Source organism: Danio aesculapii, chromosome 5 (assembly GCF_903798145.1).
Source record: "Danio aesculapii chromosome 5, fDanAes4.1, whole genome shotgun sequence".
Taxonomy (NCBI): domain Eukaryota; kingdom Metazoa; phylum Chordata; class Actinopteri; order Cypriniformes; family Danionidae; genus Danio; species Danio aesculapii.
The window spans coordinates 8,277,726-8,292,114 of record NC_079439.1 but is presented as its reverse complement, the minus strand read 5'-3'; the positions used below and the strand labels follow the sequence as shown (position 1 = coordinate 8,292,114).

At 36.4% G+C, this 14,389-nt stretch overlaps 1 protein-coding gene across 2 annotated transcripts in view; it reads left to right on the top strand.

Moving 5' to 3' along the window:
- The window catches only part of opn4xb (opsin 4xb), a 43,110-nt gene that overhangs the window by 20,497 nt on the left and 8,224 nt on the right, over positions 1-14,389 (top strand). For both annotated transcript variants that reach the window (XM_056457311.1, XM_056457313.1), the window contains 3 exons: positions 919-1,090; positions 4,379-4,534; positions 12,232-12,339. In XM_056457311.1, the coding sequence (XP_056313286.1) occupies positions 919-1,090; positions 4,379-4,534; positions 12,232-12,339 (436 nt within the window). The remainder of the gene's footprint in view (positions 1-918; positions 1,091-4,378; positions 4,535-12,231; positions 12,340-14,389) is intronic.

Below are 14,389 nucleotides of genomic sequence, written 5' to 3'. Positions count from 1 at the left end.
TGACCTCATACAAATGAGTTAGCCACTACACTGACAAAACTGAAAATAGTTAGAAAATAGCTGAATGATCTTATTTTGTGTCAAGAAATTAAACTCTTAAAAGTATGAAAACACTTAAGTTTGAGTAAATAGTGAGCATTTTCATTGTTGGGTGACCTATTTCTTTAATAAATTATGTTTTTTATTTTGAAACATAATGCATAAAGGGCCTTCATCGATCCTCCAACAACTTTTAACTTTGAAAACGTCTTAAAAGTGACTTTTATTAAACTTTTTCAATAGTTTAGAGTGTTATATTCTCTGGGTTGGTGTTGTATATTATGGCACAAAAACCTTATAAATTGGCTGTATATTTCTGTATATTTTACAGACTTATTTCTCTGTGCATATTTTTTATACATTATATTATTTTAAACTCCTAAAACGTCGATAAAAGTCACTTTGTTAAACTGTACAACATCAAAAGTCGACAAAGCAGAGATCAACATCCTACACTGAAAAAATTAATCAAAGATGATTCCTTGGATTTACTCAATTTTTTTACGTTAAGTGGTTGTAAACAATTTATTTGGGCTGAACTTAAACCAATTAAGTTGAACATTGCTCAATTTAATTTATTTGTTTAAATTTAACACAAATAAATTGTTTGCAACAGTTTTGTATGCAACACTTTTTTCAGTGATAATGCAATTCACAACCCTAAAGAAACAGAAAACACTTGTGAATCACAACATATGGAAACTGTTAACTGACACATTGTTTACAGTGTACTTTTTAATAATTGAATTGTTTTAAAATTGCACTTTGGTCAACTTGAGTTGTTTGTAAAAGTGCTGTTTAAATCAACTCTCCTTGTTAATTGAATCTTTTGAATTGAATTTTACTCATAAAAGTAAGTAGATTAAACTGCTTTTGCAGGTTCCTACATCCCCGAAGGTCTGATGACGTCATGCACATGGGATTATGTCTCTCCGTCTCCTGCCAACAAGAGCTACACCATGATGCTCTGCTGTTTCGTCTTCTTCATCCCGCTGTCCATCATCCTCTACTGTTACCTGTTTATGTTCCTGTCCGTACGGCAGGCCAGCAGGTCCGTTGAAAAGCAATGCTTTTGTGGAAACCATGATGTGCTATGCCAGTAAAATGAAGTGAAGTGAAGCTGAAATTAAACAAAAGTGGGAAGCACTGTACTTGAAGGGGGTGTTTTTAAGACAATATAAATTAGATTTTATGCATGTTTATTATAACAACTCATTAAGTGTCATTTAGCTCAGTGATGCTATTATTAATGCAAATATGACATTGTTTGAGATGTCTTTGTTATGACAACTTGACTTAAACGATTACATAAAAACCTGTTTTTTGTCAAAGTCACACAAATACACTCACAAATTCACTCACCGGCCACTTTATTAGGTACACCTGTCAAACTGCTTGTTAACGCAAAATTCTAATCAGCCAATCACATGGCAGCAACTCAATGCATTTAGGCATCTAGACATGGTCAAGATGATCTGCTGCAGTTCAAACCGAGCATCAGAATGGGGAAGATAGATGATTTAAGTGACTGTAAATGTTGCATGGTTGTTGGTGCCAGACGGGCTGGTCTGAGTATTTCAGAAACAGCTGATCTACTGGGATTTTCATGCACAACCATCTCTAGGGTTTACAGAGAATGGTCTGAAAAAGAGAAAATATCCAGAGAGCGGCAGTTCTGTGGGCGCAAATGCCTTGTTGATGCCAGAGGTCAGAGGAGAATGGCCAGACTGGTTCCAGCTGATAGAAAGGCAACAGTAACTCAAATAACCACTGGTTACAACTGAGGTCTGCAGAAGAGCATCTCTGAACACACAACATGTTGAACCTTCAGGTGGATTGGCTACAGCAGCAGAAGACCACAGCGGGTGCCACTCCTGTCAGCTGAGAACAGGAAACTGAGGCTAAAATTCACACAGGCTCACCAAAATTGGACAATAGAAGATTGGAAAAACAATGCCTGGTCTGATGAGTCTCGATTTCTGCTGCAACATACAGATGGTAGGGTCAGAATTTGGTGTCAACAACATGAAAGCACGGATCCATCCTGCCTTGTATCAACGGTTCAGTCTGGTGGTGGTGTAATGGTGTGGTGGATATTTTCTTGGCACACTTTGGGACCATTAGCACCAATTGAGCATCTTTTCAACACCACAGCCTACCTGAGTATTGTTGCTGACCATGTCCATCCCTTTATGACCACAGTGTACCCATCTTCTGATGGCTGCTTCCAGCATGATATCGCGCCATGTCATAAAGTGTGAATCATCTCAGACTGGTTTCATGAACATGACAATGAGTTCACTGTACTGAAATGACCCCCAAAGTCACCAAATCTCAATCCAATAGAGCACCTTTGGGATGTTGTGGAACGGGAGATTCACATCGTGGAAGTGTAGCCGACAAATCTGCAGCAACTATGTCATGCTATTATGTCAGTATGGAGCAAAATCTCTGAGGAATATTTCCAGTATCTTGTTGAATCTATGCCACAAAGGATTAAGGCAGTTCTGAAGGAGAAAAGGGGGTCTAAACCAGTACTAGGAAGGTGCACCTAATAAAGTGGCCGGGGAGTGTATATATGAAGATATTCTCTAAAATGTTATTTAAATATGCAAATTTGGCATTATTTGATTAAATAAACATGCATTTCTTGCAAAAAAATGTAAACATTGTATTAGTTTCAAAATTATTGATACTTTTTGGAGTCAAATGTTTTATTGAAGGGATTTGGGGAATCTTTTTATCTCTACATAATTTATAAAATGCAAATTATGTACAGTGGGGAAAATAAGTATTGAACATGACATGTTTTTTTCTTTGGAATAATATCTCTAAAGGAGCTGTTGCGATGGAATCAGGTGATGAAGACCATGTTGGTCGAAACGTTGTGACATTAAAAATTTATTTGAGAGCTAAAGTGGCAGTGTGCCGATTTTCTTTGGATCTTTTTCTACAAATGTTTGTTTTTGATCGAGCACCTGTCTTTGAGATTTTCTGATGTGCACACACTTCTGTTTTTAGCTTAAAGACGCCTCTCATATGGAGAATGAAGTCACATGCATTGCTCAGGTGTGAGTTTCTCACAGACTTTAACAGAGTGTCAAAATCTTGATGGTTCTGTGGGTCTCGTCTATCAAATCTGACGTTTATTTTGTATTTCTATTGGGTTCAAGTCAGGTGATTGGCTGGGCCATTCTACAGCTTGATTTTCTTTCTCTGAAAGCATTTGAGAGTTTCCTCGGCTGTGTTTTAGATCATTGTCTTGCTGAAATGTCCACCCTGGTTGCATCATCATCCTCCTGCTAATGTAGCTGTTGGACTGAAGCAGCTGATATTCATTTACACTGACGAAGGGCAGAGGGTTGCTGAAGAACTACTGAGAGATTTCAGCTGCTGTCTGGGCTTTCACTGCCTTTCTACACCTTCCTTTCTTCATGTGTTCAATACTTCTGCCCTGCGTTATTTCATTTTATTACACAGCACTTCATTTGTAAATAATTAGATTTGTTTTCTTTGCATATATTTATTTCTTTGGTTGTTACCAACATCTGATGAAATTTTCTGATGAATGTCAACGGCACCGTTAGAAATAGGATTTCTGAGACAAGTGCTGACATGTTCAATACTTATTTCCCCCACTGTATGTAGAATTACATATCTCTCTGTAAAACCATCAGAATATACAATAAATATGTTTAGCATAAAAATGTTTGGTGTATATATGTAAGAACTGCTAAAGTGCAGATTTATAGCTCAGAAACAGCTAAAAGATTTTGAGGATACGACCTTTAAAAGTAAGTGTAGTATTTGAACTCTACAGACCCATTGATAATGTGCAAAGAAACCATATCCATCTCTATTTTCTATCCATCAAACTGATAATAAAAAACTTTCTGAAAAAGTCAAGTGTCAAAATTGAGAGGCGCATAAAAAAATGCTCTCGCCTTAAAAGATATTTCGTTCACCTTACAATAAGGTTTCATTAGTTCATGTATTTACTTACATGACCTAATAATGAACAATATATGTACAGCATTTATTAATCATTGTTCAATATTTACTAATGCATCATTAAAATCTGTATTTACACTTGTTAACATTAGTTAATACACTGAGTGAACATGAACAACTTTATTTCCATTAACTAAGGTTAACACACATGAACAAATACAGTAATGAATGTATTGTTTATTCATGTTATTAAGTGCATTAACTAACATTAACCAATACAACCTTATGGGAGTATTACTTATAATTCTCCCAAAAGCATCAGTAAAGGTAATTATTCCAGAGGTCTGATGTGTAATATTAATATATATGTGTGTATTTGTGTGTGTAGAGATCTGGAAATGCTGAGCTCTCAGAAGTCCAGCTTTGTGAAGCAGCAGTCCATGAGGAGTGAATGGAAACTGGCTAAAATAGCAGCTGTGGTCATTGTGGTGTATGTTTTGTCCTGGGCTCCATATGCCTGCGTGACCCTCGTGGCCTGGGCAGGGTGAGTAGCAAATCTGCATTCATTCATTTGCTGAGGACTTCACATTTACATGCTGGTCACGTAGGCTTATGCAGCGTCATTAAATGTATTGCTCATACTTGGAAGTAGAGATTTTAAGCATTTCGCTAACATCGCATGCATCAATCTACCGCTCAAAGATTTGAGGTTGTTTTTTAATATTAATACTTTTATTCAGCAAAAAGGAATGCAACTGATGAAAAGGGACAGTGAAGAGATTCAGGCTTTATAAAGGAGCTCTGTTTCAAATAAAATCTCTTGTTACTTTTTATCACCACAACATTTTAAAAAAAGAACGATCATGGTTTGCTCGGTGTTTGTTTTTAGTGTTTTTAATATTGATAACAATCCAAAAAATTGTGTCGCGACTCGCAACAATTTTTTCAGACCTGGATTTGAGGATCTTCTGCCATTCCTACATGCAGATCCTCTCCATGTTGGATGGTAAACGTTGGTGGACAGCCATTTTTAGGTTTCTCCAAAGATGCTCAATTGGGTTTAAGTCATTGCTCTGGCTAGGCCATTCAAGAACAGTCACAGAGTTTTGGTGAAGCCATTCTTTCGTTATTTTAGCTGTGTGCTTAGGGTCATTGTCTAGTTGGAAGGTAAATCTTCAGCCCAGTCTGAGGTCCTGAGCATTCTGGTAAAGGTTTTTAGTCCAGGATATTCCTGTACTTGGCCGCATTCATCTTTTCCTCGATTACAACCAGTCGTCCTGTACCCACCCCCACAGCATGATGCTGCCACCACCATGCTCCCCTTTTGGGACTGTATTGTACAGGTGATGAACAGTGCCTGGTTTTCTCCACACACACCGCTTAAAATGAAGGCCAAAAAATTCTATCTTGGTCTCATCAGACTAGAGAATCTTATTTCTCACCATCTTAAAGTCCTTCAGGTGGGCTTTCATGTGTCTTGCGCTGAGGAGAGGCTTCCGTTGGGCCACTCTACCATAAAGCCCAGACTGGTGGAGGGCTGCAGTGATGGATGACTTTCTACAACTTTCTCCCATCTCCCGACTGAATCTCTTGAGCTCAGCCACAGTGATCTTTGGGTTCTTTTTTACCTCTTTCGCCAAGGCTCTTCTCTTCCGGTAGCAGAGTTTGGCGAGATAGCCAGCTCTAGGAAGAGTTCTGGTCATCCCAAACGCCTTCCATTTAAAGATTATGGGGGCCACAGTACTCTTAGAAACCTTAAAAATTTATTTTTGTAACCTCGGCCAGATCTGTGTCTTACCACAATTGTGTCTCTGAGCTCTTCAGGCAGTTCCTTTGACCTCATGATTTTCATTTGCTCTGACATGCATTGTGAGCTGTAAGGTCTTCTATAGACAGGTGTGTAGCTTTCCTAATCATGTCCAATCAGTTTGATCAAGCACAGCTGGACTCGATTGAAGGTGTAGAACCATCTCAAGGATGGTCAGAAGAAATGGACAGCACAGAGTTAAATATATGAGCGTCACAGCAAAGGCTTTGAAAACTTAGCACCATGTGATATTTCAGTTTTTCTTTTTTAATAAATCTGCAAAAATGTCAACAATTCTGGGTTTTTCTGTCAATATAGGGTGCTCTGTGTACATTGAGGAAAAAAATAACTTCAATGATTTTAGCAAATGGCTGCAATATAACAAAGAGGGAAAAATTTAAGGGGTTCTGAATACTTTCCGTACTCACTGCATATATATATATATATATAATTAATTATATATATTTACTTTATTTATTTATCACAATTACATATAATAAAGTTAGTATTTTTTAACGGAGTTCCTTTTATTCCATCAAATTTTTGAAATATTATTACAATTCTCCACAGTTAATTAATCTTAAAAGAGTAAAACATGTTTGTTACCTGAAATAAAATAATATACAATAAAAATAAATTAATACAATAAAGTAAATTAAAGTAAGTAAAGTTAATTAGCAAGTATTTTTTTAGGGCAAATTAATTGTCTACTTTAAATAAATCGATTTGCATTGGGACAATGTGAACGAATAGTTCTTTTTACAGTGTATACATTAAGGCCTTATGAAGAGACTTGTTTTGATCTCTCTGAGCTCTGGTCTCTCTGAGCTCAAACTGTTGCATGTACATTAAACTCCATGACAACATGCATTATCCCTAAACGTAAGGATTATTGTCACATGCAACCATATGGGGTTATAAAATTATGCCCTGGTATTGAGGTTTCAGTCATGTGATGAGAGCAGAACAACAGCTCGCTTGTGTAAAGGCAGTGTTCAATGCTCCGCTCTGTTGTTCTTTGTCCTGTAGGCACACATGCTCTTTCCTGGGAGATCAAAAAAAGATGCATCTTACTGAGAAATACCTCTGAGAAACAGTCTTTGACCTACATTGCAAATCATATGGTACTCTTTTCCTCTATGCACTGTAAAAAAAGCTGGGTTCCATTTGTTCGAGTTAAGTTAACTTGTTAGTTTTTACTTATTTTAATAGATTGAATATAATATGTCTTTTTAAAATGTCATACACTGTGAGTGAACAGGGTTAAAAATTTAATAACTATACTTCCCTGGATTATTGATCTATAAAATTACAACATTTAGCTTTAAGAAATCGTTAGTTGGATAGTTGATTGATAGATTTTTTGATTGGTTGATTAACTGATTGATTCGTTGGTTGGTTGATTGATTCATTGGTTGATTGATTGATTGGTTGATTGATTCGCTGGTTGGTTGGTTGGTTGGTTGGTTGGTTGATTTATTGATTGGTTGATTGATTGATTGGTTGATTGATTCACTGGTTGGTTGGTTGGTTGGTTGGTTGATTGATTGATTGGTTGATTGATTCGTTAATTGATTCGTTGGTTGGTTGGTTGGTTGGTTGGTTGGTTGGTTGGTTGGTTGGTTGATTGATTGATTGGTTGATTGATTGATTCGTTGGTTGGTTTGATTTATTGATTAATTGATTGATTGGTTGGTTGGTTGATTAATTGATTGATTCGTTGGTTGGTTGGTTGATTGGATTGATGGATTGATTGGTTGGTTGGTTGGTTGGTTGATTGATTTGTTTGGTTAGTTGGTTGGTTGGTTGGTTGGTTGGTTGGTTGGTTGGTTGGTTGATTGATTGGTTGATTGATTCGTTAATTGATTCACTGGTTGGTTGGTTGGTTAGTTGGTTGATTGATTGATTGGTTGATTGATTCGTTAATTGATTCGTTGGTTGGTTGGTTGGTTGGTTGGTTGGTTGATTGATTGGTTGATTGATTGATTCGTTGGTTGGTTTGATTTATTGATTAATTGATTGATTGGTTGGTTGGTTGATTAATTGATTGATTCGTTGGTTGGTTGGTTGATTGGATTGATGGATTGATTGGTTGGTTGGTTGGTTGGTTGATTGATTTGTTTGGTTAGTTGGTTGGTTGGTTAATTGGTTGGTTGATTGGTTGGTTGATTGATTGATTGATTTTTGTTGGTTGGTTGATTGGTTGACTGATTCATTGGTTGATTGATTGATTGATTGATTGATTGACACACACACACAAAATAAAAAATAATGCATATTATAAATGTTATATCATTCTGCTATTACATTGTATTGTAAGATATTTAAATGTCTTTAACTCTTTAAATATGCAAATTAGGGAATATATTATTGAATATGCACTGATTTCTTGAACAATGATTTGAACAATGCGTGAAGTCAGGTTTGAAATTCTTGTTTGTTTGTTTTGTAACATTATAGAGTCAAATGTTTTTAAAGTGAGGATTTGGGGATTTTTTTTGTTGTTAAACAAAATGTTGTAAATAATTAGGCTAATTATAAATTGTATAAAATCGTACAAATCTTCGAAATATAGATATGAATATAAACTGTGTCTACTATAAACTACTGTATGTAAGATCTGTTGAAATAAATATTTAAATTTCAGCACAATTTCCACATCCACACACACACACACACACACACACACACACAGCAGAACACATCAGTTCTTTTGGAAAATGAAACACTTCATTAAAAACTTCACAAAAATATAACAAAACGCAATTTTGACACCGTACGGAACACACACGCCTCATTCAATAGAAATCTGTTTGCTTCATTTACACACTGCTGTAATCAATCTTAAACACTCGTATCATTTCTAACTGACCAATACTGATATAATCTCGGTTTGAGAGGTATTGCTACAAAGAACATGAACATACCGAATTCACCAAACAGTGAGAGACTGATTTGCCCTATCCTATACAACAGTGTAAAGCTTATTTATTCAGCTGATGATGTATACATTTCAATAGCAAAAAAAATAAAAATCTCTCCCATCCCGTCCCCTGTTTACCAATCTACCTTCCTTTCGTGCTTTCTCTTTTTTTCTTTCCTCTTACTGGGACATTGCCTTCTATATTTACAGTTTTTTTCCAATTGCTAACACACAATTTTTCAAACTAGTCAGGCTTTATCAAAATACTTAGTTTTTTACAATGGCTATGGCAGTTTTTTCAATACATTTAACAAGTTTCCTACACTCTTAACACAGTTAGCACAAGATCTGTCTTTGTAGGCTATACAATTAACACATTTCTTGTTGCTTTGACACAAAATGCATCAAGTTAACACTAATTAAAAATTCTTAAACTTCTTTTACACACAAACTCAACCAAGAACAAAACAGTGTAATTTTACAGTCAAATTTACAAACGCTTTAACATGGTAAGTCCGATCAGATAACATCATTTTCTAAACAGAACTTATATAGGCTAAAGTCAAAGTGAGCAGTTATTCATATTGTCAGTTGATACACAAATATGCTCCCTGTTTTTTATTCCATTGCCAATAAGAAACATATATGTGTATATCGATCTTGCAGATTCGCACTCTATAACATCAGAAAGGTCCGACCCTTCATATCTGAACATGCAGCTCAACTCATTGTTCAAGCTCTTGTTCTCTCCAAACTGGATTATTGCAACTCTCTGCTAGCCGGGCTTCCAGTTAACACTATCAAACCTCTTCAGCTGCTTCAGAACGCAGCAGCACGAGTGGTCTTTGATGAACCCAAAAGAGCACATGTCACTCCGCTACTCACCCGTTTGCACTGGCTGCCAGTTGCTGCTCGCATCAAATTCAAAGCTCTGATGTTTGCTTACAAAGCGACCTCTGGCTTTGCTCCTTCGTATCTGCTCTCACTTCTGCAGATTTATGTGCCCTCCAGAAACTTGCGTTCTGTGAATGAACATCGCCTCGTGGTTCATCCCTAAGAGGGAAGAAATCACTTTCCCAAACTCTCACATTCAATCTGCCCAGTTGGTGGAATGAACTCCCTAACTACATCAGAACAGCAGAGTCACTTGCTGTCTTCAAGAAACGACTAAAACTGTTTAGTCTCCACTTTCCTTCCTAATCTGTAACTGCCTCTCTGGCTATACCACTAACTGTACTCTCTCAAAAAAAAAACACTTACATTACTAATGCTTTGCTTCTTAGACTTTACACACCTGAAACTTGTCTATAGCACTTGTTCACTGCTGCTCTTATAGTTGTGTAAATTGCTTCCTTGTCCTCATTTGTAAGTCGCTTTGGATAAAAGCGTCTGCTAAATGACTAAATGTGTATATATATATATATATATATATATATATATATATATATATATATATATATATATATATATATATATATCACAGCTAGAAACCACACTTTAAAAGAGGACTCTTGATGTTTTTGAAAGGAACAGTGAGTGCATCCAAGAACTCCGTCACCAATACGTCCAGGTAAGGTTATGCAATACAGTCATTACTGTACTATACATAGTGTGTTTTGCAGTAAACTTCTCTATAAACCTGGAGTTCATTAGTACATACAGTAGATATACAGTACAGTAGAGCATTTACATTTACATTTAGTCATTTAGTCATTTAGCAGACGCTTTTATCCAAAGCGACTTACAAATGAGGACAAGGAAGCAATTTACACAACTATAAGAGCAGCAGTGAACAAGTGCTATAGACAAGTTTCAGGTGTGTAAAGTCTAAGCGAAGCATTAGTAATTTATTTATTTATTTTTTTTTTGTGAGAGAGAGAGAGAGAGAGAGAGCACATGCACTGTGTATAATTACTTTCAGAGAGTTATGGAGTTGGAGGTCAATCAAGTCCCACATGAAATTATCTATGTTGATGAGGTTGGCTTCAACTTGGCGAAAAGGCGTCGCCGTGGGTAAAACATAAAAGGCCAAAGGGCCACAGTTACCATGCCGGGCCAGAGAAGAAGAAGCCGGGTAAATGCTGAAGACCGGGCAGAATAGAAGATTACTTTGGTTTTTTTTATTATTATTATAATCGTGGTGTTTTTCTATTTGTATATCTTGCAGTGATGTCCTTTTGCAAATAAAGTCTGTGTCTGTATTATTTTTTTACATAAACTGTAGATTTTATAAAGCTATTTTTTTTCTTCATTTTTTGTGTTGAATTTCTGCAGCAAAAGAAACAAAATGCATTTACTAAACCCAACAAAACAAAACTGTAGAGAGGCTTCAAATAGGGCAGACCGGACACAAAATAATGCAGTCTCTGTAATTTCAGCTGATGATAGTGTCAATGTGTTATGATTGACTAAATGTTCCTGTTGGAAGAGAACATGTGTTGGTGTTTTGGTTAAGTATTTGATTTTGAAACATGTTTGCAGTGTTTTGTTAGACATGGTTTATTGTGTGAGTTTATTACTGTATTTTGAACATTAGTTTTGAGGTTTAGTTTACAATGTGTGATTTTGAGCATGAAATTAACCGTTTAGCCCAGGGGTCACCAAACTTGTTCCTGGAGGGCCGGTGTCCTGCAGATGTTAGCTCCAACCCTAATCAAACACACCTGAACAAGCTAATCAAGGTCTTAGGTATACTTGAAACACCCAGGCAGGTGTCTTGAGGCAAGTTGGAGCTAAACCCTGCAGGGACACTGGCCATCCTGGACCAAGATTGGTGACCCCTGGTTTAGCCAATTGTGCGTTTTAGGTGTGTTGGTGCGTTAAGAGTTTAGAAAACTTGCTAAATGTATTGTAAAAACTGTCATAGCCATTGTAAAAAAACTGTAAAAACATGTTATTTACAAGTTTACTGAAAAAAATCACAAAATGTACAGATGCATGTGCAAAATCAGATATGCACGGTTTACAGTGTGAGGAAGCTTTCAATAAGTGATGAACTGAGCCAGTATACTGGATACTACAGTATGAATAGTGTGAAGTGCTGTTATCTGTATGTAATATAAGTGCTATAATGTACTGTATGTAATCTGAAAATACCATGATAAAAACAAACCTGTAATCTGATTACACTTGATCTGGCACTTTATCTGCTGTACATTTCTCTCAGACTGTAAATGTGTGAGTGTGGTGTGTGCACATGTCGCCGTGTGTAAGAGTTGTGTGTTGTGAGTGTGCACAAATGTTGTGTTGTGTGTATGCGTTGTGTGTATCATGTCTGTGTATCATGCTTGTGTTTTGTTCATGTGTGCATGTACTGTGTGTGTGTGTGTGTGTGTGTGTGTGTGTGCGCTTATGCTTGTGTGTATATGTGTGATCTAGTGTATGTTAAGCTCTGCACAGCAGTATGAAGTGCTCAGTGATTATGAAAGATTGTAATCTCTGTCTTTCTGTCTGCAGCGCTGCACTTTCTGAATGACCTACATGTGTTGAGTTGAGTTGTGTTGTGTTTCAGGCACGCAGACGTTCTCACTCCCTACTCAAAAACACTGCCAGCCGTCCTCGCCAAATCCTCAGCCATCTACAACCCCTTCATATACGCCATAATTCACAACAAATACAGGTGAACAAGTCTTATGCCTTCTATTATAACTTTGTTGGTATGTTTGTGGCATTTTAATTACTTTTTTTTTGTCTTTTTTATTGTTTTTTATTTATTATATTACAGTTTTTCTTAATGTTTACACACAATTACACAATGACTACAACATGTAACTGATGCACCAACCCCCTGAACCAATTCTGCTACACTACAAGCACAATTCCTGCTTTACACTCAGATTGCAGGTTTAAAACGCACTTTTTTCAAAACACAACACACAATTCTCTGCATTTGGCACAATTTTAATGCAGAAAATATCTTGTTTTCACAAGGAACACACTGTTATTCTCAATTGTAAAGTCAGTTTTCCTACTTACTCATCACATAGGTAAACACCGGTCACACATAAATGCAATTTAGAAACCAGAGCTCATCTGGTTCATAACTGTTTACTGCCCACCCACATTATTTAGTTGTTTATTTCCCTCCATGTTCTCCATTTCTCAATCCTATTGAGGAATTTTTTTTCTGCCTGGGGATAGAAAGTGTATGACTGAAATCCACACACACATATACCCCTTATCCATGCTATAGCAGTTGATGTTTTTCATGGCTGGATTCACCATGCAAGGTGACATTTCCCCCGCTGCTTGACCAGACCAAAACAGAAAAGAGGAGGCAGTATAGCTGTTTTTTATTTATTTATTTATTTTTTTATTTTTTTACTGTAATTGTATTCAGTAATACAGTAAAAATAGTTGGGATTAACACTGTGAATAAAAACTGTTTGGGATAAACACTGTGTGCACTGTTTTTGTGGGAAAAATACAGTAAAATATATTTGGTACTGTGTGTTTTTGTAGGAATGGGTTTTAAACTACAGCGGTTCGAACTGTAGTTCTGCCGAATGACTAAACAGTTTTCAGTATTGATGGTAAAAACTATCCATTTTAGTCAAACCATTCTTCTGCAATCTTATACCAAAAACAGAAAATAAGGGCAGTATTAATAGCTATAAATGTGGGAGAGCGTTGATATTATGTGATTGTTTTGTATTACAATATGGAGCAATTAGGTGTTGATGTTAAATCAAAAGTAATTCACAAATACTTGAAAATGAGATGATTTAATGACAATAATTCTCTATAGTTACAAATGAATTAATTACAAAATAACTATATAAAATGATCAAATATGATATGATAAAGCATATGATATAAATTGTACCCAGCTTAAATGTAAAATTAAAGTTACCAGAGGTAGAAGGAGAGACACAGGGGGAGGGAGAGAGAGACAAAGAGAGCAGGCCCAGAAGTTAGCCTGATTGCAGTAGAGTCAGAGAAGATAGACTCCAGAGGAGGAGAGGAGCAGAGCAGGAAAGCAGACCAGCAAAAGAGAGCCCCGGAAAAGAGCCAGAACAGCGCTTTACCACCTATTTTGTATCTTTCTTGACCATGTGACTAAAGCCTAAATGCAGAGACATTCAAACTGACCAATCAACATGTGACCACATCGTAAAACCCCCAAAGTCCACACACCAGGCCCTGATCTTATCAGTATCTGCCTTTGGAGTCAGTATGGACCTTTTTGAGTCAAAAAGACATGTTTTGTCATATAAACAAAAGCATATGATAATTTAGCCTCTTACAATTTGAATGAAAAACAATATTTTGAAATATTTTACAATGCACTTACAGTATATACTGTAGGCCTGTGTACTGTCTGTAGTGCAGTTTTTCCCAATTGTTTACACAATTACTTGTATTTCAGACACAATGACTACAACATGTAACTGATGCACCAACCCCCTGAACCAATTCTGCTAAACTACACGCACAATTCCTGCTTTACACTCAAACTGCAGGTTTTAAACACACTTTTTTCAAAACACAACACACAATTCTCTGCATTTTGCACAATTTTCATGCAGAAAATCTTTTATTTTCACAAGCTTTCACTGTCATTCTCAATTGTAAAGTCAGTTGTCCTACTTTGCATACTAACTCATCACATAGGTAAACACCGGTCACACATAATCGCAATTTAGAAATCAGAGCTCATCTTGTTCATA